This window comes from Macaca nemestrina, chromosome 18 (assembly GCF_043159975.1).
Source record: "Macaca nemestrina isolate mMacNem1 chromosome 18, mMacNem.hap1, whole genome shotgun sequence".
In the NCBI taxonomy this organism is placed as follows: Eukaryota; Metazoa; Chordata; class Mammalia; order Primates; family Cercopithecidae; genus Macaca; species Macaca nemestrina.
Window position 1 is genome coordinate 28,598,014 of NC_092142.1, and position 26,952 is coordinate 28,624,965.

The 26,952-nt window shown below is 50.4% G+C and overlaps 2 protein-coding genes across 6 annotated transcripts in view; both read left to right on the forward strand.

The window, feature by feature from the left end:
* SRCA (Snf2 related CREBBP activator protein) overlaps window positions 1–22,439 on the forward strand; it is a 45,114-nt gene extending 22,675 nt beyond the window's left edge. For 3 of the 4 annotated variants that reach the window (XM_011743407.2, XM_011743408.3, XM_011743409.3), the window contains exons 19-34: window positions 929–1,098; window positions 1,478–1,743; window positions 1,954–2,241; window positions 3,203–3,367; window positions 3,644–3,829; window positions 4,048–4,314; window positions 4,668–6,166; window positions 10,949–11,214; window positions 11,351–11,553; window positions 15,594–15,763; window positions 15,915–16,111; window positions 16,207–16,321; window positions 16,827–16,946; window positions 18,504–18,698; window positions 18,849–18,932; window positions 19,352–22,439. In XM_011743407.2, coding sequence (XP_011741709.2) covers window positions 929–1,098; window positions 1,478–1,743; window positions 1,954–2,241; window positions 3,203–3,367; window positions 3,644–3,829; window positions 4,048–4,314; window positions 4,668–6,166; window positions 10,949–11,214; window positions 11,351–11,553; window positions 15,594–15,763; window positions 15,915–16,111; window positions 16,207–16,321; window positions 16,827–16,946; window positions 18,504–18,698; window positions 18,849–18,932; window positions 19,352–22,030 — 6,870 coding nt within the window. In that variant the 3' untranslated portion in view covers window positions 22,031–22,439. The remainder of the gene's footprint in view (window positions 1–928; window positions 1,099–1,477; window positions 1,744–1,953; window positions 2,242–3,202; window positions 3,368–3,643; window positions 3,830–4,047; window positions 4,315–4,667; window positions 6,167–10,948; window positions 11,215–11,350; window positions 11,554–15,593; window positions 15,764–15,914; window positions 16,112–16,206; window positions 16,322–16,826; window positions 16,947–18,503; window positions 18,699–18,848; window positions 18,933–19,351) is intronic. The other variant, XM_071084412.1, reaches the window with a different exon arrangement.
* Window positions 22,440–22,578: 139 nt separating this feature from the next.
* Window positions 22,579–26,564, forward strand: LOC105482927 (transmembrane protein 265). Of its 2 annotated transcripts, XM_011743406.2 has the most exons (3): window positions 22,579–23,017; window positions 24,047–24,217; window positions 26,150–26,564. In XM_011743406.2, exons 2-3 carry the CDS (start codon window positions 24,050–24,052, stop codon window positions 26,309–26,311), a joined length of 330 nt encoding a protein of 109 aa, XP_011741708.1. In that variant the 5' UTR covers window positions 22,579–23,017; window positions 24,047–24,049; the 3' UTR covers window positions 26,312–26,564. The 2 variants fall into 2 exon arrangements, with proteins under 2 accessions (XP_011741708.1, XP_011741707.1); XM_011743405.2 differs by having other exon boundaries at window positions 22,579–24,217.
* The last annotated feature ends 388 nt before the right edge of the window (window positions 26,565–26,952 follow it).

Consider the following 26,952-nt stretch of genomic DNA (forward strand, 5'->3'; position numbering starts at 1 on the left):
CTCTGTCACCCAGGCTGAAGTACAATGGTGCAGTCTCGGCTCACTGCAACCTCTGCCTCTTGGGTTCAAGTGATTCTCGATTCTTGTGCCTCAGCTTCCTGAGCAGCTGGGACTACAGGTGTGCACAACCACTCTGGTTGTATTTTTAGTAGAGATGGGGTTTCACCGTGTTGGCTAGGCTGGTCTCGAACTCCTGGCCTCAAGTGATCTGCCCACTTTGGCCTCCTAAAGTAGAAGGATTACAGATGTGAGCCATAGTGCCCTGCCTATTATTTATTTTTTCACTTTTTTTTTCTTTTGAGACAGAGTCTTGTTCTGTGGCCCAGGCTGGGGTGCAGTGGCATGATCATAGCTCACTGCAGCCTCAGCCACCTGGACTCAAGCAATCCTCTTGCCTGAGTCTCCTGAGTAGCTGGGACTACAGGTGCGTGCTAACATGCCTGGCTAATTTTTTATTTTCTGTAGAGACAGGGTCTTACTATGTTGCCTAGGCTGATCTCAAGTTCCTGGGGTCACACAGTTCCCCAATCTTGGCCTCCCAGAGTGCTGGGATTACAGGTTTGAGCCACCACGCCCAGGCTTTTATTTTGGAGTAAGGGTGTACATGTGCAGGTCTCTTACATGGGGTATATTGCATGATGCTGAGGTTTGGGGTACAATTGATCCTGTCACTCAGGTTGTGAGCATGGTCCCCAACAGGTAGTTTTTCAGCCCTTTCACCCAGTCGTTTCCGGTGTGTCTTGTTCTCATCTTTATGTTCATGCGTGCCCAATGTTTAGCTCCCACTTGTGTCTGAGTACATGTGGTATTTGGTTTTCTGTTTCTGTGTTAATTCACTTAAGGATAATGGCCTCCAGCTACATCTACGTTTCAAAGGATGTGTGATTTTGTTCTTTGTGACTGTGCTTTGTGTTCTTTCTTGTGGCAGCGGATAGACATGGGTCGATTTGACCTTATTGGCCTGGAAGGTCGTGTCTCTCGATATGAGACAGACACATTTCTGCCCCGGCACCGCCTCTCTCGCCGGGTACTGCTAGAGGTGGCTACTGCTCCTGATCCCCCACCCCGGCCCAAGCCAGTCAAGATGAAGGTCAACAGGTACAAGGACTAAGGAATGAGGGGATGGTTCCTAGAATAAGTGGCTGAAAGCTGGCCGGAGGGGCCTGGGATGGGAAGAAAAGAGTTGGATACAAGGCTGGAATATTTGTATGGGATGGGTGCAGACACGTGGAGGGAATCGGGGAGAGAATAACTAGAAGAGGGTGCTGGGATGGGGCTTCTGTGTTAGTCACTTTTTCTCCCATTCTGTCTGTTTTGTGCTTTCTGATTATCTTAAATTCGTATTCCTCTTTCTCCTTTGGGTCTCTTTCCTGTCCTTTGCTTTTATAATCTGTCTCCCTGCTTCATTTTCTTCTTTGATTTTGCTACCTCTCATTCTCCTTCTCTCCCTACCCACTCCCTAAATTTTTCCTCATAGGATGCTGCAGCCAGTACCTAAGCAAGAAGGCCGGACAGTGGTCGTAGTGAACAACCCACGGACGCCCCTGGGCCCTGTCCCGGTTCGACCCCCTCCAGGTCCTGAGCTCTCAGCCCAGCCCACCCCTGGCCCAGCCCCCTCAGTGCTGCCAGCACCACTGATGGTTTCAGCCTCACCTGCTGGGCCCCCGCTTATTCCTGCATCTCGGCCTCCTGGCCCTGTCATCTTGCCTCCACTGCAGCCAAACAGTGGTTCTCTCACTCAGGGTGAGTTGAAGGGGAGCCAAGGATGATGCGTGGTGCTTCAGAAAAGTTGTTCAGACTGAGGAAGTAGTAGTGAAATTAAAGGGTTTGAGGGGCTGGGCTGGGGACAGGGTTCTAGTATTTGATGGGCTGGAAGGGAGGATGGAGGCTTCTGGGACCAGGCCAAGGCTTTAGTCAGGGTATATCTGACAGGTGTTTGCTTTGTGTCTGCAGTGTTGCCATCCCCCCTGGGAGTCCTGAGTGGGACCTCACGGCCTCCCACGCCAACCTTGTCCCTAAAGCCAACACCACCTGCCCCAGTTCGCCTGAGCCCAGCCCCACCTCCAGGCTCCTCTAGCCTGTTGAAGCCCCTGACAGTGCCACCAGGTTACACCTTCCCTCCTGCTGCTGCCACCACCACTTCTACCACCACGGCAACTGCTACCACGACAGCAGTGCCAGTTCCGACTCCTGCACCACAGCGCCTCATTCTATCTCCCGATATGCAAGCTCGCCTGCCCTGTAAGTTCCCAGGGCTCTGTGGTGAGGGACTTGAAATGGGAGGAAAGCTCAGGACTATGACAGCATCAAATTTTAGGCAGCCGGGTCAGGCATAATGGCTCATGTCTATAATTCCAGCACTTTGGGAGGCCAAGGTTGGAGGATTGCTTGAGCCAGGAGTTTGGAAGCTGCAGTAAGCCATGATTGTGCCACTGCAATCATGAGCAAGACCCTGTGTCAAAAAAAATTGAGGCAGCTAGCATGTTAGGTATTACACCAGACGTTGTTAGATCATAATTAAGAGCCCTTAAGGAATTTTTTTTTTTTTTTTTTTTTTTTTTTTTTTTTTGAGACAGAGTCTCGCTCTGTCGCCCAGGCTGGAGTGCAGTGGCGTGATCTCGGCTCACTGCAAGCTCCGCCTCCCGGGTTCACGCCATTCTCCTGCCTCAGCCTCCCAAGTAGCTGGGACTACAGGCGCCCACAACCGTGCCCGGCTAATTTTTTGTATTTTTAGTAGAGACGGGGTTTCACCGTGGTCTCGATCTCCTGACCTTGTGATCCGCCCGCCTCGGCCTCCCAAAGCGCTGGGATTACAGGCGTGAGCCACCGCGCCCGGCGAGCCCTTAAGGAATTGACATAGGGAGATGACACATAGGTGAATAAATAGTGGTAAGCCTAGCGGTAGAAAAGTATTTGGGGTAAAAGGGCAGTGTAGAGCAGAGGATGGTGGTTAACTCAGTCTTGTGGCAGGCCGTTTTAGAGAATATAAAGGAGATTGCTAAGCAAATGGGATTGGAAGGAGTAGCACATCAAAAACTCAAAGGCTGTAGGTGGAGACTGAGTTTGTTGGGACACAGTAAATTGTGGGAAAGGCTTGGTTGGTTGGACTGGACACTCGGGGGAGAGGTGTGCTTCATGGGGTCTGTGAAGTGGTGTTGAGCAGGATGAACCTTGTGTACAATAAGGCCTTCTCTGTTTTTAGCAGGTGAAGTGGTCAGCATCGGGCAGTTAGCCTCACTGGCACAACGTCCAGTGGCTAATGCAGGGGGAAGCAAACCTCTCACCTTCCAAATCCAGGGCAACAAGCTGACACTGACTGGTGCCCAGGTGCGCCAGCTTGCTGTGGGGCAGCCCCGCCCGCTGCAAAGTAGGTAAAACCCACCCCCTGTCCTGCCTTTTTCCTCCTCTTCCCTGTCTCTTTGTTTTTGTGACTTTTTTAAATGTCAGCCTTAATGTTTCTTTCCCAAGCTTTTGGTGGGTGGGGCCAACGGGCATGGTTGGAGGGATCTTGGATAAAGATAGGGAAGAGGTCATTCTAGAGAATTTATTCCCTCTATTCTTTCCCTCTCTTCTTGCCTTGCCTCTGCCCTCCTCAGGCTGATAGCTGCTTCTCTCTCTCTCTTTCTCTCTTCCCTTAACCCAGGGAATGTGGTGCACCTCGTGTCAGCAGGGGGGCAGCACCACCTCATCAGCCAGCCTGCCCATGTGGCCCTCATCCAGGCCGTGGCCCCGACCCCTGGCCCTACCCCTGTCTCTGTGCTGCCTTCTTCGACCCCCAGCACCACCCTTGCCCCCACTGGCCTCAGCCTTCCGCTTGCTGCTAACCAGGGTGAGGCTCCTGGCCTTCCTAATTCCTTAGCCCTTGCTGGCCTTGGTCCTTCCAGGCATGCGCTGGGCTACTGTCTGTCCAGCCTTTCCTTAGTGTTGTTTTCCCTTACGAATATCTACGATACCTGTCTGCCACCTTCTCCTGCCCCTGGACTTCTTCCATCCTTTGGGTCTCTTGTTTCTTTTCTACCTTCCTCTCAGTGTAGCTTCCTCTTGCAGTGCCACCAACCATGGTGAATAATACAGGCGTGGTGAAGATTGTAGTGAGACAAGCCCCTCGGGATGGACTGACTCCTGTTCCTCCGTTGGCCCCAGCACCCCGGCCTCCGAGCTCTGGGCTTCCAGCTGTGTTGAATCCACGCCCCACGTTAACCCCTGGCCGGCTACCCACACCTACTCTGGGTACTGCCCGAGCCCCCATGCCCACACCCACTCTGGTGAGGCCTCTTCTCAAGCTGGTCCACAGTCCTTCACCTGAAGTCAGTGGTGAGTCCAGGTGGCTGAGGCCAGAAATCCTTGCCAGGAATGGAGATGAGATGGGGTTGCCCGAAGGTTTCTTAGTTTTAGTGCAAGTTTCTTCATATCAGCATACTGCCTTGATTTGTAGTGGGCCCCAGAACTGGGCTGCCTGAGCCCTGACCTAATTTCAAGATACATTTGCTGGAATCTTGGAGGGAAAGAAAATCTAAAGTTGTCAGATTACTTGGATGTTTGACTTCATGTTGTGGGAGTGAATGCCTTCGGGGAAATGGGAAGCTTGGGGGTAAGGGAAAGGTGGGACAGAGTCAGGAAAGGGTCAGGAAGTTATTCTGGGGCTAACTCATTCTCTCTCTCCACAGCTTCAACCCCCGGAACTGCCCCTTTGACCATCTCTTCTCCTCTCCATGTGCCATCCTCACTCCCTGGGCCAGCCTCTTCTCCAATGCCAATTCCCAACTCCTCTCCTCTTGCTAGTCCTGTGTCCTCTACAGTCTCAGTTCCAGCGTCATCTTCACTCCCCATCTCTGTCCCCACCACACTTCCTGCCCCAGCCTCGGCTCCACTCACCATCCCCATCTCAGCCCCCTTGCCTGTTTCTGCTTCGGGCCCAGCTCTGTTGACCAGTGTGACTCCACCACTGGCACCTGTTGTCCCAGCGGCTCCTGGACCTCCATCCTTGGCACCATCTGGTGCTTCCCCGTCAGCATCAGCCTTGACTCTAGGTTTGGCCACAGCTCCGTCCCTGTCTTCATCTCAGACACCTGGTCACCCTCTGTTGTTGGCTCCCACCTCTTCACATGTTCCAGGGTTGAACTCAACCGTGGCCCCAGCATGCTCACCTGTCCTGGTGCCAGCTTCAGCTCTGGCCAATCCTTTTCCGGCAGCACCAAATCCAGCTCCAGCTCAGGCTTCCCTTCTGGCTCCAGCATCTTCTGCATCTCAGGCTCTAGCCACTCCTCTGGCTCCTATGACATCTCCACAGACAGCAATTCTGGCTCCTTCTCCAGCTCCTCCTCTGGCTCCTCTTCCAGTCCTGGCACCATCGCCAGGTCCTGCTCCTGTCCTGGCTTCATCACAGACTCCGGTTCCAGTTATGGCTCCATCGTCTACTCCAGGAACCTCTTTAGCCTCAGCTTCACTGGTACCAGCTCCAACCCCTGCGTTGGCTTCATCATCAACTCAAACTTTGCTACCAGCCCCGGTTCCATCACCTCTCCCGAGCCCGGCTTCTACACAGACACTGGCCCTAGCCTCAGCTTTAGCACCCACTCTTGGAGGCTCATCTCCTTCTCAGACACTCTCTTTGGGCACGGGGAACCCCCAGGGACCCTTTCCAACTCAGACATTGTCATTAACTCCAGCATCATCCCTGGTACCAACTCCAGCCCAGACACTGTCTTTGGCACCAGGACCACCACTGGGTCCAACTCAGACGCTGTCTCTGGCTCCAGCACCTCCTCTGGCTCCAGCTTCTCCGATGGGCCCAGCCGCAGCTCACACACTGACTTTGGCTCCAGCATCGTCATCTGCTTCACTCCTGGCCCCAGCTTCAGTGCAGACACTGACCTTGAGCCCTGCCCCAGTTCCTACCCTGGGCCCGGCTGCAGCTCAGACCTTGGCGCTGGCCCCAGCCTCCACACAGTCCCCAGCTTCCCAGGCATCTTCCCTTGCGGTTTCGGCATCTGGTGCCGCTCCCTTGCCTGTCACCATGGTATCCCGGCTGCCTGTTTCCAAGGATGAGCCTGACACACTGACATTGCGCTCTGATCCCCCCAGCCCTCCCTCCACTGCTACCTCGTTTGGTGGCCCCCGGCCTCGACGCCAGCCCCCCCCACCACCTCGTTCCCCTTTTTATCTGGTAAGTTTTACTTCCTCAAGAGGGAACAGGAAGTTGAGTTTCTTTGGAGTATTGGTAGGGTGGATGGAACAATGATGTCACATTTAACCTGGTGAATTACAAAGCTTAATGTTATGGACCAAGTACTTGAGTGACATTTGGACAAGTCCCTTCTCTTCCCTGGGTGTGTACCTCATGATCCGCCTGCCTCGACCTCCTGAAGTGCTAGGATTACAGGCGTGAGCTACCGCGCCCGGCCTCTTTTCCCGTTTTTTAACCTGCATGGTAATAAATGGGCAGTAAAAGGAACTCTTCTCTGTCCCTTTTATGATTTCTGGTAGCCATTTCTTTCCTGTACTATGTATATAGGCCCATGTCTGTGTAGTAGTTGAGTTAAACTCACAGTTTCAGCTTAAGTAACCCAGAACTAAGGAGAAGGAAGGTCCAGTGGGTCCCTCCAGGCCCTCTGGGTTTTCCCCACTATAATCAGAGCTGCTGCTTAGTCTTTGCTTCCCGCTTACTCCCCCACCCTCCACCATTGCCATTGACTCCACCTTTGGTCTTTACCTGACCAGCCGCTAGGTTGGTCATGGCTGGTTGGAAGTAGAGAGTAGAGGGAGAAAAGAGTGACGACGTGTAGTCTGTGCTGAATTTTTTTCCCCCATCTTGGATGATACGTTGAATTTTGATTGCTCTGCAAGTAGATAATAGCCTCTTGCCACTTTTTTTTTTTTTTTAACAGTTTGTGCTGTAAGTCATATACTATCCAATTTACCCATTTACAGTGTACAATAGCTTTTTTTTTTTTTTTTTTAAATAGAGATGGGGGTCTCACTGTGTTGATCAGGCTGGTCTCGAATTCCTGGCCTCAAGTGATCCTCCTATCTTGGTCTCCCAAAATGCTGGGATTATAGGTGTGAACCACCACGCCTGGCCCTAAACTGTATAATAGTTTTTTAATATATTTATAGAGTTGTACAATCATCAACAGAATCAGAACCATTCCATGGCCCCAAAAAGAAACACTGCACCTGTTAGCTAGCATTCCTCAATCCCTCCATCCCTCCTAGTCTTGAATGACCACCATCCTACTTTTTTGCCTATGGAGTCATAATGTATAATGCGTGGTCTGTTGTGACTGGCATCTTGCACTTAGATTAATGTTCCTTGAAGTTTATTGTGTTGTAGCATATATCAGTACTTCATTTGTTTTTATGTTGAATAATAATGTATGGATACCACATTTTATCCTTCCTTGAGTTGATGGAAACATGTATTACTTCTGCTTTATGGCTATTATGAACAATGCTGTTGTGAACATTTCATGTACAAGTTTTTGTATGGACAGGTGTTTTCAGTTACTGTTAGATACATACTGAGGAGAAGAATTGCTGGGTTATATTGTAACTAGGTGTTAACTGTTTAAGGAACTGCCAGACTTTTCCAAAGTGGCTGCAACATTTGACATTAGCACCAGCAGTCTGTGAGGATTCCAGTTTCTCCACATTTGAGTCCATATATTTTTTTTTTTTCCTTTTTTTTTTTTTTTTTTTTTTTTGAGACAGAGTCTTGCTCTGTCGCCCAGGCTGGAGTGCAGTGGCCGGATCTCGGCTCACTGCAAGCTCTGCCTCCCAGGTTTACGCCATTCTCCTGCCTCAGCCTCCCGAGTAGCTGGGACTACAGGCGCCTGCCACCTCGCCCGGCTAGTTTTTTGTATTTTTTTTAGTAGAGACGGGGTTTCACCGTGTTAGCCAGGATGGTCTCGATCTCCTGACCTCGTGATCCGCCCGTCTCGGCCTCCCAAAGTGCTGGGATTACAGGCTTGAGCCACCGCCCCCGGCCTTTTTTCCTTTTTGAGAAGGAGTGTCGCTCTGTTACACAGGCTGGAGTACATTGGCATGATCTTGGCTCACTGCAACCTCTGCCTGAGGTTGGGGTCTTTGAGGTGTTCAATGACCCCACCTCAGCCTCCCTTGTAGCTGGGATCACAGGCATGTGCCACCATGCCCACCTAATTTTTTTGTATTCTTAATATTTTCTTTTTCTTTTTTTTTTTTTTTTTTTTTGAGACGGAGTCTCGCTCTGTCGCCCAGGCTGGAGTGCAGTGGCCAGATTTCAGCTCACTGCAAGCTCCGCCTCCCGGGTTTACGCCATTCTCCTGCCTCAGCCTCCCGAGTAGCTGAGACTACAGGTGCCTGCCACCTCGCCTGGCTAGTGTTTTTTGTATTTTTTAGTAGAGACGGGGTTTCACCGGGTTAGCCAGGATGGTCTCGATCTCCTGACCTTGTGATTCGCCCGTCTCGGCCTCCCAAAGTGCTGGGATTACAGGCTTGAGCCACCGCGCCCGGCCGATATTTTATTTTTGAGACAGAGTCTTGCTCTGTTGCCCAGGCTGGAGTAAAGTGGCACCACCTCAGCTCTCTGCAACCTCCGTCTCCCAGGCTCAAACGATTCTCCTGCATCAGCCTCCCAAGTAGCTGGGACTACAGGCATGGCATCACCATGCCTGGCTAGTTTTTGTATTTTTAGTAGAGAGAGGGTTTCACCATGTTGGCCAGACTGGTCTCGAACTCCTGACCTCCGGTGATCTGCCCGCCTTGGCCTCCCAAAGTGCTGGGATTATAGACGTAAGCCACTGTGCCTGGCCAGATTTTTTTGTATTTTTAGTAGAGATGGGGTTTACCATGTTTGCCATGCTGGTCTTGAACTCCTGACTTCAAGCGATCTGCCTGCCTCAGCCTCCCAAAGGCTGAGGCACATCAACACTTATTTTGATTATAGCCATCCTGCTGGGTGTGAAGTAGTAGTTCATTGTGATTTTGATTTGAATTTCCCTGTTGGCTGATGTTGAGCTTTATTTCATGTGGTTGAAATACTATGTTGGCCATTTGTGTATCTTTGAAGAACTATCTGTTCAGATCCTCTGCCCTTTTAAAATGGGTTGTCTTTTTATTATTGAGTTGTAAGAGTTCTTTATATATTCTGGTTACAGATCCTTTTTCAGATGTATGGTTTACAAATAGTCTTTTTTTTTGAGGCAGTGTCTCACTTTGTCACCCAGGCTAGAGTGCAGTGGCACAATCTCTGCTCATTGCAGCCTCCTGGGCTTAAGTGAACCTTCCATCTCAGCCCTCCAAGTAGCTGGGACTGCAGATTCGTGCCACCATGCCAGGCTACTTGTTTCTTTTTTTGAGACGGAGACTCACTCTGTCACCAGGCTGGAGTCCAGTGTGCGATCTTGGCTCACTGCACCCTCCACCTCCCAGGTTCAAGCGATTCTCCACAGGCTCGCACCACTACACCCAGCTAATTTTTTTAATTTTTTTTATTTTTTATTTATTATTTTTTTTGAGACGGAGTCTCACGCTGTTGCCCAGGCTGGAGTGCAGTGGCGCGATCTCGGCTCACTGCAAGCTCCGCCTCCCGGGTTCCCGCCATTCTCCTGCCTCAGCCTCCTGAGTAGCTGGGACTACAGGCACCCGCCACCGCGCCCGGCTAATTTTTTGTATTTTTAGTAGAGACGGGGTTTCACTGTGGTCTCGATCTCCTGACCTTGTGATCCGCCCGCCTCGGCCTCCCAAAGTGCTGGGATTACAGGCTTGAGCCACCGCGCCCGGCCTTTTTTTTGTATTTTTAGTAGAGACGGGGTTTCATCATGTTGGACAGGATAGTCTCGTTCTTTTGACCTCATGATCCGCCCACCTCGGCCTCCCAAAGTGCTGGGATTACAGGTGTGAGCCATCGCGCCTGGCCCTTGTTTGTATTTTTTTGTAGAGATGGGGTTTTGCCATGTTGCCCAAACTGTTCTTGAACAGGAGGCTCAAGCCATCCGCCTAGGCCTCCCAAAGTGCTGGGATTATAGGCTTGAGCCACTGCTCCTGGCCAGATTTTCTTTTTGTTGCTGTTGAGAGCTTGCCTCAAAAGGAACTAGCTCTTTGAGTCTATTGGTTTTTCCCTCTGCTAGGACACTTTTTTTCCATCACTTAGAGCACTTCAAACCAAGGGGTGATACTTGGTATCAGGAAGGAGATTTGGAACACTCCTCTTTTCACAACTATCTCCTGGGGTCTAGTCTCTCTCATTTATTCATTTTGTTAACAGATAGATATATTGGAAGCTTAATTGTGCTAGTTACTGGGTGATTATGGTGAGCAAGGCATAATTCATGTTATATGGGGCCTACCGTGTAGTGGACAGATGTTAGTCAAATAATCATACAAATGTGTAACTACAAGCAAAATAAGTGATACAAAGAAGTTTTACAAACTGTGAAACTGGAAGCACAAAGATGGGAAAGGATTGGGTCAAAGTCATCCTGGTCTCCTTACTGCCAGGTTGCCCATTTTCTGTCTCAGAGTGACGAGACCTGGATGTCTGGTTAGCTGTTCCCATTCCACCCCATTCCAGTCTGGCCTTTGGCAAAAACCTCGTCTGGATTTGATTGGCCTCTCTGTATCCTGGTCAGTGATTTGAAGAAGGCTGTAGTCCTGGAGTTGAGTGTTACATAGGAAAATACCCATAAATTGTCCATTCTGTAAACTTGTTGGAATTATAGATCTTAATTTTGAATATTCAGTCATGCTGCTTTGGTAGCATGCAAAGAAAGATCAGTTTTCTCTTACAGAGAAGTTACTTAATATTGTGAAAAGAATAGTTCTCATTGATAACTTGGAATACTACAAAAAGCATAGTGTATTTTTGGATCTCATGGTTTCTGTATATTTCTATCTGGGAAGAACAGTCAGGTTTTGATGTGGACTCTGAGGGCCCTGATTACTTTCTCTGTTTCTCTCTCACCTCCAGGACTCCCTGGAGGAAAAGCGGAAGCGGCAGCGGTCTGAACGCCTGGAACGGATTTTCCAACTTAGTGAGGCTCATGGGGCCCTGGCACCTGTGTATGGGACTGAAGTCCTGGATTTCTGTACCCTACCCCAACCTGTTGCCAGCCCCATCGGCCCTCGTTCTCCTGGCCCCAGCCACCCCACCTTTTGGACTTATACCGAGGCTGCCCACCGGGCTGTACTGTTTCCCCAGCAGCGACTAGACCAGCTGTCAGAAATCATTGAGAGGTTGGCAGGGCTAAGTGCTAATGGGGAGTGGGTCTTGGGGCCTCAGAGTGGATGTAGTGCTTAGGGCTGGTGAAGGTGTTAACTTCTGGGGCATTTCAGAGTGCCATCTTTTACACTGCCTGCCTTCCTTCCACAGGTTCATCTTTGTCATGCCTCCTGTGGAGGCACCTCCCCCTTCCCTGCATGCCTGCCACCCACCTCCTTGGCTGGCCCCACGTCAGGCAGCCTTCCAGGAGCAATTGGCCTCTGAGCTCTGGCCCCGGGCTCGTCCATTGCACCGTATTGTGTGTAACATGCGCACCCAGTTCCCCGACTTGAGACTCATCCAGTATGATTGCGGTGAGTTTGTTGGCTAATGTGGGACCCTTGGCTTCTCTTCCTTTCTTACTAGTAAGACTGTTACATCAGAGGGATGCTGCGCTTAAGGTCTCTCGCTATTTCTGTAAAGGTTTAGATGGTTTTTTAGGTTATGCTTATGGGCAAGATAAAGAAATGTAAGCCTCATGTTAGATTCTTGACATTCATAAATTTGATTTTCTCTTTTTTCTTTCTTTTATTTTGAGATAAAGTCTCACTCAGTTGCCCAGGCTGGAGTGCAGTGGTGCAGTCTCAGCTCACTGCAGCCTCCTAGGTTCAAGCGATTGTCCCACCTCAGCCTCCAGAATAGCTGTGATTACAGACATGTGCCACCATGCCTGGCTAATTTTTGTATTTTTAGTAGATTTTAGTAAATTTTGTATTTCGCCGTGATGGCCAGGCTGATCTCGAACTCCTGATCTCAAGTGATCCTCCCGCCTCAGCCTCCAAAGTGCTGGAATCACAGGCATGAGCCACCATGCCGGCTATGAATTTGACTTTCATGACAGTTGAAAATGTGCTGCTAACTCATTCATTCAGTGATCATTTTGTGAACATCTGTTACATTTTACTGCTCATTTGGGATACAATAGGAAGTAAGACAGTGCAGCATAGAGTTTTCATTTAGGTGTATGGAAAAAGATGTCTGGTGGTACAAGACTGCACAGGAAGTGAACAGTAAATTTTGGTCTTGGAAAAGACAATGACCTTTTTGTGTTGGCTAAAATTGTTTGGCGGTAACAGAAAACCAACTAACAGTCGCTTAAACCACAAGAGCATTTATTGTTTACTTAATGAGCCAGTCTGAGAATAGTGGTGTGTAGCTGTTTCAGTAGCTTAACAATATTTTCAGGGACTAGGACCTTTGCTTCGTTCGTTCTTTTTTTTTTTTTTTTGAGATGGAGTCTCGCTCTGTCACCCAGACTGGAGTGCTGTGGCTCGATCTCGGCTCACCGCAACCTCCACCTCCCAGATTCCAGTGATTCTCCCGCTTCAGCCTCCTGAGTAGCTGGGATTACAGGCGTGCACCACCACGCCCAGCTAATTTTTGTATTTTTAGTAGAGACGAGGTTTCACCATGTTGGTCAGGCTGGTCTTGATCTCCTGACACCGTGATCCGCCGGCCTTGGCTTCCCAAAGTGCTGGGATTACAGGTGTGAGCCACTGCGCCCGGCCCTTTTTTTTTTTTTTTTTTTTTTTTGAGACAGTGTTTTGCTCTGTTTCAAGCTATTCTTCTGCCTCAGCCTCCCGAGTAGATGGGATTACAGGTGCCCACCACCACGCCTGGGTGAGTTTTTTGTATTTTTAGTAGAGACAGGGTTTCACCATGTCGGCCAGGCTGGTCTCGAACTCCTGACCTCGTGATCCCCTTGCCTTGGCCTTCCAAAGGGCTGGGATTATAGGCATGAGCCACCACACCCAGCCTTAAGGGACCAGGACCTTATCTTTCTACCCTGCTGTACCATCTTTAGCTTTTATCTTTTTAGTCTCATGCTTTTGTTTCTTCATGTTAGGATGGCTGCCATAACTCCAGGGTATACACCAGTCCTCTAAACAAGAAACAAGGGGTTGAGACAAAACAGTCTGAGAAAGTTTTCTGGGAACAAAAGACCTCCAAGCTGGCCGGGCGCGGTGGCTCAATGCCTGTCATCCCAGCACTTTGGGAGGCTAAGGCGGGCGGATCACGAGGTTAGGAGATTGAGACCATCCTATGAATGGTGAAACCCCGTCTCCACTAAAAATACAAAAAATTAGCCGGGTGTAGTGGCGGGCATCTGTAGTCCCAGCTACTCGGGAGGCTGAGGCGGGAGAATGGTGTGAACCCGGGAGGCGGAGCTTGCAGTGAGCCGAGATCGCACCACTGTACTCCAGCCTGGGCGACAGAGCAAGACTCTGTCTCAAAAAAAAAAAAAAAAAAAGGACCTCCAAGCTGACTTTGCTTCATAACTCATTGGCTCAAACTGAGCTATATGCCCATACCTAGAGCAATCACTGACAAAGGGGAATAGCAAAAAAGGCCTCTGGCTTATTTACAACTTATTTATTTTCTGGGGTTGGGTTGGGGCCTCCTTCACCTGGGAGCAAGGAACTTCTGCCAGCTGTCCAGTGTTAATCAGGTTCTGTTACCCAAGAATGGCTGTTGGGTAAGTGACTTGTTTCTTCCACAACCCTGCACAGACATTTCTATAGTAACATGTTTCAAGATTTCTTAAATTTTCTATAATAGAAGAAAATCAAAATTTTTATTAATATGTGTTCAATAAATGTTTTGGTAAAAAAAGTGTTTTTGTTATAATTGAAACTATTCAGAATAGATAAACTGAAAGTCTTGGTTAAAAGTGTTCAAGGCCGGGTGTGATGGCTCATACTTGTAATCCTAGCACTTGGGTAGGCTGAGGTGGGCAGATCACTTGAGGCAAGTAAAGACCAGCCCAGGCAACGTGGCAAAACCCTTTCTCCTCAAAAATTGAAAAATTAGTTGGATGTAATGGTGCACACCTATAGTCCCAGCTACTCAGGTGGCTGGATTGCAGGAGCCTGGGAGGTCAAGGCTGCAGTCAGCTGTGATCATGTCACTGCACTCTAGCCTGGGCGACAGGGTGAGACCCTGTCTCAAAAATAAAATAAGGCTGGGTCCGGTGGCTCATGTCTATAATCCCAGCACTTTGAGCGGCCAAGGTGGGCAGATCACTTGAGCTCACGAGTTGGAGACCAACCTGGGCAATATGGCAAAACCCTGTCTCTACAAAAAAATACAAAAATTAGCCAGGATGGTGGCACGTGCCTGTAGTTCAAGCTACTTGGAAGGCTGAGGCAGGAGGATGGCTTGAGCCCGGGAGGCAGAGGTTTAGTGAGCCGAGATCGCACCACTCCTGCCCGGGTGATAGAGCCAGACCTTGTCTCAAAAAATGAAATAATAAAGTAAGTGTTCAGGCTGGGCATGGTGGCTCAGGCCTATAATCCCAGCACTTTGGGAGGCTGAGGCGGGAGGATCACCTGAGGTCGGGAGTTCGAGACCAGCCTGACCAACATGGGGAAACCCTGTCTGTACTAAAAATACAAAATTACCCAGGCGTGGTGGCACATGCCTGTAATTCCCCCTACTCGGGAGGCTGAGGCAGGATAATCGCTTGAATCCAGGAGGCGCAGATTGCCGTGAGCTGAGATCGCATCATTGCACTCCAGCCTGGGCAACGAGAACAAAACTCCATCTGAAAAAAAAAAAAAAAAAATTCAAACTGAGTTACCAGAAATGTTGAAGTTGTTTCTGTGTTTGATGGAAGGTTGAACTAGATAACCTTCTAAGAGCCTTTATGGTTCTGACTGTGACCTTAAATCCCTGTCTGTAAGCTGTGACAATGGATTTATTGACATCCTGTGAATCTGTTCTGGATTTCAGGTGGTATGACTGTTGTAATACTTAAGAATCCCTTGCTCATAAAGCATTGAGGATTCTGTTCTTCCCTCGATGTTGTGTATTCCCCTACTCTTTTAGTTAGACTCAAAGAAATTAGATTCTAGGCCGGAGCAGACCGAAGAGGTGAAGCCCTTAAAGGAAGAACTTGTATGGCGTTAAATATAGATATGTATTTTTTGTGACAGGGTCTCACTTTGTTGCCCAGGCTGAAGTGCAGTGGTGGGATCTCAGCTCACTGCAACCTCTGCCTCCTGGGTCCAAGCCTGAGTTCTCATGCCTCAGCCTCCTGAGTAGCTGGGATTACAGGCGCCTGCCACCACGCCTAGCTAATTTTTGTATTTTTAGTAGAGACAGGGTCTCATGTTGGCCAGGCTGGTCTCGAACTCCCGACTTAAAGTGATCCACCTGCCTCGGCTTCTCAGAGTGCAGGGATTACAAGCGTAAGCCACCATGTCCCGCTGTAATTAAACATTTTTGATCCGCTAGGCTAATTGAAACTTTGGCCTAAAGCATTGATTACCTTTTAACCCCAGCCTTACATTGCTAAGCATTCTACCCATTGCAGCTTGTAGCTAGCTCCCTGTATCCCTTAATATCTCTTCAGGAAAATTGCAGACGTTGGCAGTGCTGTTGCGGCAGCTTAAGGCAGAGGGCCACCGAGTGCTCATCTTCACCCAGATGACCCGAATGCTGGATGTATTGGAGCAGTTTCTCACCTACCATGGCCATCTCTACCTGCGCCTGGATGGGTCTACTAGAGTTGAACAGAGACAGGTAACCCAGGTTTCTGCAGCCCTTAGAGGCTCACCTCTGCTTCTCTCTTCTTTTCCCAGGATTTGGGCTTCCAGAGGGGGTGCCACTAAGCCTTAGACCTGTTTCGGGGGATAAGTCTCCCAGTATCATCTTTTTTTCCCTTTCCTTCTAGGCCTTGATGGAACGGTTCAATGCAGACAAACGCATATTCTGCTTCATCCTTTCAACTCGGAGTGGGGGTGTGGGCGTGAACCTGACAGGAGCAGACACTGTTGTTTTTTATGACAGCGACTGGAATCCCACCATGGATGCTCAGGCCCAGGACCGCTGTCACCGAATTGGCCAGACCCGGGATGTTCACATATATAGGTATTGCCTAGTCTTCCCTCACCTTACTTCCCCTTTACTGATGGGGTTTCCTGGATATATTTGGCTGCTTACACATGGCCTTCATCACCCCCTAGGCTTATCAGTGAACGGACAGTGGAGGAGAACATCCTAAAAAAGGCAAATCAGAAGAGAATGTTGGGAGACATGGCCATTGAGGGAGGCAACTTCACCACAGCCTATTTTAAACAGGTACTTAAGTAAGATCTTTTAGCCTATGCAGGAGAAAACTGCTGTGCCTTTAGGAATTCCTCCTGTTTATTAAAAAAGACTGCTTTGCACTTTGGGAGGCTGAGGCAGGCGGATCACTTGAGGCCAGGAGTTCGAGACCAGGCTGGCCAACATGATGAAACCCCGTCTCTACTAAAAATACAAAAATTAGCCAGGCGTGATGGTGGGTGCCTGTAATCCTAGCTGCTTGAAAGGCTGAGGCAGGAGAATCACTTGAACCTGAGAGGCGGAGGTTGCAGTGAGCTGAGATGGCGCCATTGCACTTTAGCCTGGGTGACGAGAGCAAAAGTGTCTCAAAAAAGAAAAAACAAAAAGGACTGCTTTGGCCTTCACAGACCTGTGTCTTCAGCCAGTGGCACCCCTGATAGTTCCAAGAACCATCAGCCTTACAACTTAGAGCCTTACAGCTTAGACCTAAGACTAGCATTCTGTTGATTCTGACACTTCCCTCTGTTCTATCCGATAGCAGACCATCCGAGAGCTGTTTGATATGCCCCTGGAGGAACCTTCTAGCTCATCTGTGCCCTCTGCCCCTGAAGAGGAAGAAGAGACTGTGGCCAGCAAGCAGACTCATATTCTGGAGCAGGTGAAAAAAGAGTGGGCAGTTCCTAAAGTTGAGCTAATTCTTACAGCATATCTTGTCCTTTGTTAGTCTGTTGAACTTGTCCAGGGGAAAGAGATGTTTTTTCTGCTTCCCAGATTACAGTCAGCGTTTGATAGTTGTAAGTACATTGCTTATTGGTTCACATGATTTAGTAGGAAAAAAGACAGGATTTTGGAGTCCTTAGTTTTAGGTATGAATTTCAGTAATGCTTCTTTAGTGTTAAGACAAGTTACAATCCTCACTCTTTTGAACCTCACTTCCTATTAAAAGTAATGTGGGCAGGGCATGGAGGGTGGCTCACACCTGTAATCCCAGCACTTTGGGAGGCTGAGGCTCCCAACTGGAAAGCTTTGAAAACACACAAATGCTCAGACCCAGCACCCCAAAATTATGATAGATTTTGAGAGAGGGCCAAGGAATAAATCTTTTAAAAACCTTTCCAAATGTGATTTAATTATGTATAAGTGTTTGAAACAGCGTTTCACATTAAGTACAAAGCATTAAGTACGGCCGGGCGCGGTGGCTCAAGCCTGTAATCCCAGCACTTTGGGAGGCCAAGACGGGTGGATCATGAGGTCGGGAGATCGAGACCATCCTGGCTAACATGGTGAAACCCCGTCTCTACTAAAAAAATACAAAAACAAAAAAAATTAGCCGGGCGAGGTGGCGGGCGCCTGTAGTCCCAGCTACTCGGGAGGCTGAGGCAGGAGAATGGCGGAACCCAGGAGGCGGAGCTTGCAGTGAGCCGAGATCGTGCCACTGCACTCCAGCCTGGGCGACAGAGCGAGACTCCGTCTCAAAAAAAAAAAAAAAAAAAAGCATTAAGTACAAAGCATATCCACCTCACCATTTAATCCTCAAAATTATTTCCTTTTCATTAGCATTTCCACTTAAGTATTTAGGTTGATGCAAAAATAATTGCAGTTTTTGACATTATATTACTTTTTTTGGAGATGGAGTCTCGCTCTGTCACCCAGGCTGGAGTGCAGTGACACGATCTCGGCTCACTACAACCTCCACCTCCCGGGTTCAAGCGATTCTCCTGCCTCAGCCTCCTGTGTAGCTGGGATTACAGGCACGTGCCACCACGCCCAGCAGATTTTTGTATTTTTAATAGAGATGGGGTTTCACCACGTTGGTCAGGCTGGTCTTGAACTCCTGACCTCATGCCTCCCAAAGTACTGGAATTACAGGAGTGAGCCACCGTGCCCAGGTGAATTGTGCATTTCTATTCACATCTTTCTGTGATGGCTTTTTGTTTGTTTGTTTTTTTGTTTTTTGAGAGCTGAGGCTGGCTTTAAAGGAAGGGAGGTAGAGCGAGCAATCTCTGAAATACTCATTTTTCCCTAGTGGGTGTCCTGGTAAAATCCGTTCCATCCTTTGTGGACCACTGAGTTGTGGTAACTCTGGAGGCCTAGGAGGTTGTTGAGTTCTATTGCAAACCTAGTTTGGTGTATGCCTGGTCTTGCCTGAATCAAATCACATGATGTAAAGTACTTGTAGTCTCATGTTTTTGTTTCCTTTTATACACCCTGGTAGGCATTGTGTCGGGCAGAAGATGAAGAGGATATCCGTGCAGCCACCCAGGCCAAGGCTGAACAGGTGGCTGAGCTTGCAGAATTTAATGAGAACGATGGGTTTCCTGCTTGTGAGGGAGAGGAGGCTGGCCGGCCTGGGGCTGAGGATGAGGAGATGTCCCGGGCTGAGCAGGAAATTGCTGCCCTCGTAGAACAGGTCAGTCAGTATTGGACCCACTAGTTCTTGACTTTACTGCTTCCCCTGGGCTTGTGACCCTCCTTCTGTCTTCCCTGCTGGGAATAAATAAGGGTGGTGGGTCCCTGGGTACCAGGTTCCTACGTTTATCATCACTGCTCCTCCTTGCAGCTGACCCCCATTGAGCGTTATGCCATGAAATTCCTGGAGGCCTCACTGGAGGAGGTGAGCCGAGAGGAGCTCAAACAGGCAGAAGTGAGTATTTCTAGGGATGGGGCTGGCAGTTGGAAGCTGCTAATTTCTTTTTCTTTGTTTTTTTGAGACAAAGTTTCACTCTGTCGCCCAGTCTGGAGTGTATTGGTACAATCTCGGGTCACTGCAATCTTTGCCTCCCGGGTTCAAGCAGTTCTCCTGCCTCAGCCTCCCGAGAAGCTGGGATTACAGGCGTGTGCCACCACACCTGGCTAGTTTTTGTATTTTTAGTACAAACGGGGTTTCACCATGTTGGCCAGGCTGGTCTTGAACTCCTGACCTCAGGTGATCCGCTGGCCTCAGCCTCCCCAAGTGCTGGAATTACAGGCATGAGCCACTGCGCCTGGCCTGGAAGCTGCTAATTTCTACTCACTCTACTCTGCTTGCCTCCTCCTGACCACTTGTGGGCCCTGTTGTTGTAGGAGCAAGTGGAAGCTGCCCGCAAAGACCTGGACCAAGCCAAGGAGGAGGTGTTCCGCCTACCCCAAGAGGAGGAGGAGGGGCCGGGGGCTGGGGATGAGAGTTCCTGTGGGACTGGTGGAGGCACCCACCGGCGCAGTAAAAAGGCCAAGGCCCCTGAGAGGCCAGGGACTCGTGTCAGTGAGCGTCTTCGTGGAGCCCGGGCTGAGACTCAAGGGGCAAACCACACTCCTGTCATATCCGCCCATCAAACTCGCAGCACCACCACACCGCCCCGCTGCAGTCCTGCCAGGGAGAGAGTTTCCAGGCCAGCACCTAGGCCTCGACCCACTCCAGCTTCAGCTCCAGCTGCAATTCCTGCCCTTGTTCCTGTCCCAGTCTCTGCCCCAGTACCCATTTCAACCCCAAATCCAATAACCATTCTCCCTGTCCATATATTGCCTTCTCCCCCCCCTCCACAGATTCCTCCTTGTTCTCCTGCCTGCACCCCTCCTCCCGCCTGTACCCCTCCACCAGCTCATACACCGCCTCCAGCCCAAACCTGTCTTTTAACTCCTTCCTCTCCTCTCTTGCTTGGTCCACCTTCTGTGCCCATTTCTCCCCCAGTCACCAACCTCCCCTTGGGTTTGAGGCCTGAGGCAGAACTGTGTGCCCAGGCATTGGCATCTCCAGGGTCCCTGGAGCTGGCTTCTGTGGCCAGTTCAGAAACCTCCTCACTTACTCTTGTGCCCCCTAAAGATCCGTTGCCAGTTGCTGTGGAGATCCTGCCTGTGTCAGAGAAGAACCTTTCTCTCACCCCTTCTGCACCCAGCCCGACCTTGGAGGCTGGCAGTGTCCCTAACGGTCAAGAACAGGAGGCACCAGATTCTGCTGAGGGCACCACCCTTACAGTGCTGCCTGAAGGTGAGGAGTTGCCCCTGTGTGTGAGTGAGAGCAATGGCCTGGAGCTCCCACCCTCAGCAGCATCTGATGAGCCACTTCAGGAGCCACTGGAAGCTGACAGGACCTCGGAAGAGCTGGCAGAGGCCCAGACCCCAACCTCCAGCCCAGAGAAGCCACAGGAACTTGTTACACCTGAGGTTGCAGCTCCATCCACCTCATCTTCAGCCACTTCCTCACCTGAGGGTCCTTCACCTGCCCGACCTCCTCGGCGTCGCACCAGTGCTGATGTGGAAATTAGGGGTCAAGGGACTGGTCGGCCAGGACAACCACCAGGCCCCAAAGTGCTTCGAAAGCTGCCAGGACGGCTAGTAACTGTGGTAGAGGAAAAGGAACTGGTGCGGCGGCGGCGGCAGCAGCGGGGAGCTGCCAGCACCCTAGTGCCTGGGGTCTCTGAGACTAGCGCCAGCCCAGGAAGCCCGTCTGTCCGCAGCATGTCAGGGCCAGAATCCTCCCCTCCCATTGGTGGGCCTTGTGAAGCTGCTCCTTCATCCTCACTGCCCACTCCACCCCAGCAGCCCTTCATTGCTCGCCGTCACATTGAGCTGGGGGTGACTGGTGGTGGCACCCCAGAGAATGGAGACGGAGCACTGCTTGCCATCACCCCACCTGCTGTGAAACGCCGGAGGGGGAGGCCCCCCAAGAAGAACAGGTCTCCAGCAGATGCTGGGAGAGGTGTGGATGAGGCACCCTCATCCACCTTGAAGGGAAAAACCAATGGGGCTGACCCAGTCCCTCGGCCTGAGACCCTAATTGTTGCAGAGCCTGTCCTGGAACCACAGTTTGTTCCTGGGCCCCAGCCTCTTGGACCCCAGCCACTTCACAGACCCAATCCTATCCTGTCACCTGTGGAGAAAAGAAGGCGAGGGCGACCCCCTAAGGCACGAGATTTGCCCATCCCTGGGACCATTTCCTCTTCAGGGGATGGCAACTCTGAAAGTCGGACACAGCCACCCCCACACCCATCACCCCTAACCCCACTCCCACCACTGCTAGCTTGTCCCACTGCTACTGTTGCCAACACTGTCACCACTGTCACCATTTCAACGTCCCCACCCAAACGGAAGAGGGGCCGACCTCCCAAGAATCCTCCATCACCTCGGCCCAGCCAGCTCCCTGTGTTGGACCGTGACAGCACTTCTGTCCTCGAGAGCTGTGGATTGGGGAGGCGACGGCAACCGCAGGGCCAAGGGGAGAGTGAGGGTAGTTCCTCTGATGAGGATGGAAGCCGCCCCCTCACCCGCCTGGCCCGCCTTCGGCTTGAAGCAGAAGGAATGCGAGGACGGAAGAGTGGAGGGTCCATGGTGGTGGCTGTAATTCAGGATGACCTGGACTTAGCAGATAGCGGGCCAGGGGGGTTGGAAATGACACCTCCTGTGGTCTCATTAGCCCCAAAACTGCGCTCGACCCGGCTGCGTCCAGGGTCTCTAGTCCCCCCACTAGAGACTGAGAAGGTGCCTCGCAAACGAGCAGGGGCCCCAGTTGGTGGGGGTCCTGGGCTGGCAAAGCGGGGCCGCCTACAGCCCCCAAGTCCCCTGGGGCCTGAGGGTTCGGTAGAGGAGTCTGAGGCTGAAGCCTCAGGTGAGGAGGAGGAAGGGGATGGGACCCCACGCCGACGTCCTGGTCCCCGCCGGCTTGTTGGGACCACCAACCAAGGGGACCAGCGCATCTTGCGCAGCAGTGCCCCTCCCTCCCTGGCTGGCCCTACTGTTAGTTACAGAGGCCGCAAGGCCAAGACGTGAGTGGGCTGCCCCTCCACCTAGGCTTTCCACCGTGGCCGCTCCCTCCATGACCAGGCCTGACTCTGTTAACCACTACTTGAAGTCTTGAGGGGGAAAGCCTCCAGGGAGACATAGGGGCCTTCTCCCTTCTTCCCACCAAAGTAGGGGGTAGGCAACTGGTTGTCATGGAAATGGGGATCATCACAGTCCCCCTCCCCTTCACCCCACGTGGCTGGGCAGTGTTAAGGGTGGCAAGATAGTCTCTGTCCCCACCCCCTTGTACTTGATTCCCCAGCTGTCTTTCACAGCCCCCCACCCTTAGGGGAAAGGGGAGGGGCTTCTCTACAATGAGGTTTTTTTCTTTTTTTCTTTTTTTCTTTTTTTTTTTTTTTTTAAGAAGAAAAAATAATAAACTTAGTTTCTGTACGAGCATCCGCGTAAGGAGGCTTCTGATTTTCTGGTCTGGTGGAGGGTTGGGTGGGAACTTGGGCATCGTTTTTCTCTTCCCTCTTGCTCTTGCAAAGATCCTAGCACCTGATCTCTAGCCTAGGACTGTATATTCCAAGTAGAAACCTACCCAAGAAAAGGGAAGATTGGTGAATTTGATGTGGTAGGGTGCCTTTCCCTAGTCAGTTTGAAGTCACAGACATCCTTTTCCTCCTCTCTTTTCCCTCGGTTCCTAGATGTTCCTCAGAGCTCTTTGATGCCTCAGACCTTTCCCTTTTATCCCTCTTGCTCAGGTGCTTCCTTTCACTCCTTTTTCCAGAGGGCAGGCGTCCTAGCTCCAGTTGGTCCATCCCTTGGGCCCTCCCCTGCTCTTCATCTAGCCAAACTGGTTTGAGTCAGCCACACCCCTTCCCAGCTCCCTGAGCTCTTCAGGTGGTGGCTGGCCACTCAACCCCACCCCTGGGCTTGGCTTGGAGCCCTGAGTCAGCTCCATCACCACCCAAGCCAAACCAAAGCTGAGGCAGGAGCCGAAACTCAGAGTCCCTCAAAGCCTATAGCCAGGTAAGAGCCCTGTTCATTTTATATTCTCTGTTCACTCCCTGGGCCCTCCTTGTGTCTTCCTGTTGACTCTGTTTACCTCATCCGAGTTATTTATTTGTATCTACTTCCCTGCAGCTTCTTGGCACACATCATTCTTTGCTCTGTGCTTGTCTCACCCCTTTCACCTTTCCTATCCTTTGTTCCTTGGGTTCAGGGAGCCATTGTGGTTTCATTTTGTGTGGGTTGTAGGAGAATGGTTGGAGATAAGGGTAGAAAGGTGGTTTGATGCCAGGGCCTAGAGGACCTGAGAAGTAGGGAGACGAGAAATAAGTAGGGCATCATTATGCAGGTTTCTGTGTGATAATGAGGTCATTTGGACTCAGTGTACTAGTCTGATTGTGTTGTGTGGCCTGGGTTAAAATAGAGAGAGGAGGTGGCAGGGAGGCAGCATAGCAGAGGAAGACCTGACTTAGGGAAGTAAGGTCTTTTTGGTGTTTGGTTTCAGCGGTAAAAAAGGGCTTACTCGGGTATATTTTCCTTACCTTTCTCCATTCCCATAACTGTTTTCATGTAAAATGGCTGCTTTGCTTGAAGTGGGGTGCAGTACCTAGGGTTCTACTCTCTGACATCTATAGTACTCAGGGGGCAGCCTCTTGGGAATCTGGGGGAATTGTAGGGTCCTTTGAAATACAGATTAAAATAACAGATTCATAGCAGCTTTCAAGAGTTTGTATTTCTCCTGCTTCTTGGTGTGCACCTGTCATTTGGCCTCTTCCCACTTGTTGTAACACTAAATAATACAGATAATACCTTGTCTACATTGGCTTGCTTTCAAAGACTCAGAACCTCAAACTCAGGTAAAAGGATTCCAGCCACACATCACATTTCCTCTTCTGCTCTGTGAGTCACTAGAGGAATTCCCCAGTAAGGCAGCATTCCTGAGTGCCAGGCTATGCCATGAGAACAGAGTGCTCCGAGGGGTGGAGTCTGAGCAAGCAAGGCCAAGGGCTCAGTTGTTGGGCTCACAAGTACCTTGACTATCGCCCACAGGTGATGGAGGACGAGGAGAAGGCAGTGGAGATCTTGATGGGCAACACGGAAGCTGCTCATCCTCCATCCCCCATCCGCTGCTGCTGGCTCCGCCTCCGCTGCTTGGCAGCTACTAGCATTATCTGTGGCTGCTCTTGCCTGGGAGTCGTGGCTCTGGTGTTTGCCATCAAGGTGAGGAGTGACAGGGGGGTGGGTATAAGGCAATGGTTTCATGTATCTGATCTATCTGCATTGATTAGTCACTGAATACCTATCAGTGCTCTGGGCCTAGTGCCAGAAATAAGAGTAAGACAGGGTTCCTTGCCATCAGAGGACCCATAGTCTAATGAAAGAGATGACAGTGAAAAAGGATAATTAATAGAATGCAGTTCATCAGTACCATAATACAGGAAGCACAGGACAGTCTGGGAGCCAGGGAGGATCTATGTATATAATGATATATGTGTATGTGGTAGAGTAGGTAACTGGAAAGGCATCCTAGGAGAGGTGACGGGAATTAACCTTAAAGCGTGAGTGAGTAAGGAAGCAGTGTGTACAAAGGCCTGTGGGGCACGACTGGACCAGTGAGGAATAGTGAGAGATGAAGCTAGAGGACCCAGATTTCCAGGGGCCTCCAGTTCTGTGCTTAAGAGTTTTGACTTTATCTGGGAAGTACTGGGGGGGCATTGAGTGGTTCCTGCAGGGGAAAGTGACGTGGTTAGATTTGAGTTTTAGAAAGATCCACTCTCAAGGCCTACATCGAGGGTGACTTGGAGGGGGCAAGGCTAGAGGCTGCTGAACGGTGATAAGCACAATCTCTAGGAGTCTGAAAGACACTACTGGGTTTTTGAGAGGGCTTCACCATTTCAAGAAGCCTATTAGAAACAGCATATGTCCGCCGGGCGCGGTGACTTAGGCCTGTAATCCCAGCACTTTGGGAGGCCGAGGTGGGCACATCACGAGGTCAGGAGATTGAGACCATCCAGTCCAACATGGTGAAACCCCGTCTCTACTAAAAATACAAAAATTAGCTGGGCGTGATGGTGCGTGCCTGTAATCCCAGCTACTCTGGAGGCTGAGGCAGGAGAATTGCTTGAACCAGGGAGTCGGAGGTTGCAGTGAGCCGAGGTCATGCCACTGTACTCCAGCCTGGTGACAGACTCCGTCTCAAAAAAAAAAAAAAGAAAAAGAAACAGCACATGTCCTTTAGGAAAGGCTACACAGGCTAAGTTAAACTTCATGCTGGAATTTTCTCAACCCTAGACATATTTTAACAGTCAGAAACTTACTGTAAGAACTCCTGGGTTCCCGGGAGGCGGAGCTTGCAGTGAGCTGAGATCCGGCCACTGCACTCCAGCCTGGGTGACAGAGCGAGACTCCGTCTCAAAAAGAACTCCTGGGTTCCATTAGGGCAAAATCCTAAAAAGGGCCCTTAATGATGACAAAGAGACTGGGCACGGTGGCTCACACCTGTAATCCCAGCACTTTGGGAGGCCGAGGTGGGCAGAACACTTGAGGTCACGAGTTCGAGACCAACCTGACCAACATGGTGAAACCCCATCTCTACTAAAAATACAAAATTAGCTGGGTGTGGTGGCACGCGCCTGTAATCCCAGCTACTCAGGAGGCTGAGACAGGAGAATTGCTTGAATCTGGGAGGCAGAGGTTGCAGTGAGATCACACTATTGCACTCCAGCCTGGGCGACAGGAGTGAAACTGTCTCAAGAAAAAAAAAAAAAAAGATGGAAAAGATACCCATCAGGCTATGAGAATGAGGTGGTGTTTGGGCATGAATGAAATACTCCAGGCTCACTATTTCTTGCCAATAGTTACAAATTCTGAATCAATCTTGGATGGTTGGAAAGAATGGGGAATAAAAGAATTGGAAAGTACTTTACCATATGCGATCTTGTGAGCTAACTGTGGCCACTCTGAGAAGTAGGCAGGGCGTAGAGATGGGTACTTTATTTTGCAGATGAGAGTTTAGAATCAGAAACTGGAAAGGAGGTAGAGGGTTTGGATGTGAGATTTTCATCTGTGACAGGGAAGGGGGAGTGAAGTGGGGAAATGGACACCTTGGGGCAGAAGTAGCGGGAGAACCTAACCAAGAACCTGCCCCCACAGGCAGAAGAGCGGCATAAAGCAGGCCGGTCCGAGGAGGCAGTGCGCTGGGGGGCCCGGGCCCGGAAATTCATCCTGGCCAGCTTTGCTGTCTGGCTTGCTCTCCTCACTCTGGGTCCCCTGCTGCTGTGGTTGCTCTCCTACGCCATCGCTCAGGCTGAGTGACCCTGGATGGCCTCTGCTGAGAGCCAGCTGAGACCTCCTGGATCCTGCAATGCGGCATTGCTAAGGTCCTGTGACAGCAGTGGTTGGAAGGATCCTGGTTGGAAGGATGGGGACTCTCAAGGGGCTTCGGAAGAGCTCTTCTAGCCCTTTATAAAAGGAGGGCAGCAGCTGAGACTGATGAGAGGAGGGCAGCCCGCTCTGTTCTTTCAGGGCCTCCCATCCCTATCTCCCCCACCCAAGCCCACCCTAGGCCTCTACCCAGCGGGAGGGGTTGAAGACCAGGCCTGGTTTTATTAGAATTCATTTTGTAATAAAAGCCTTTTTTAGTGGTGAAATACTCCTGTCTAATTGTTCTCCCCCTGCTTTACTTTGGGCCCTTGGTGAGAGCCAGCCTGAACATCTGACTGATAGCAGAAGCCAGCATCCACCTCATCCAGGAGCTTCAAGAGTAGGAAACAATTTTTATTTTCTTCTTCTGGAAGTTTTCCTTCTTGGAAAGACCCCAGCTTCTCCCTTGTACGTCCACAGAGACTCTGAGGCCAAGAGTAGTAGCAGCTGCTACTATTTATGACTTACTATATTCTGGGCTGTGTTCTAAGCACTTTATATTTCTTTTTTTTTTTTTTTTTTTTTTTTTGAGA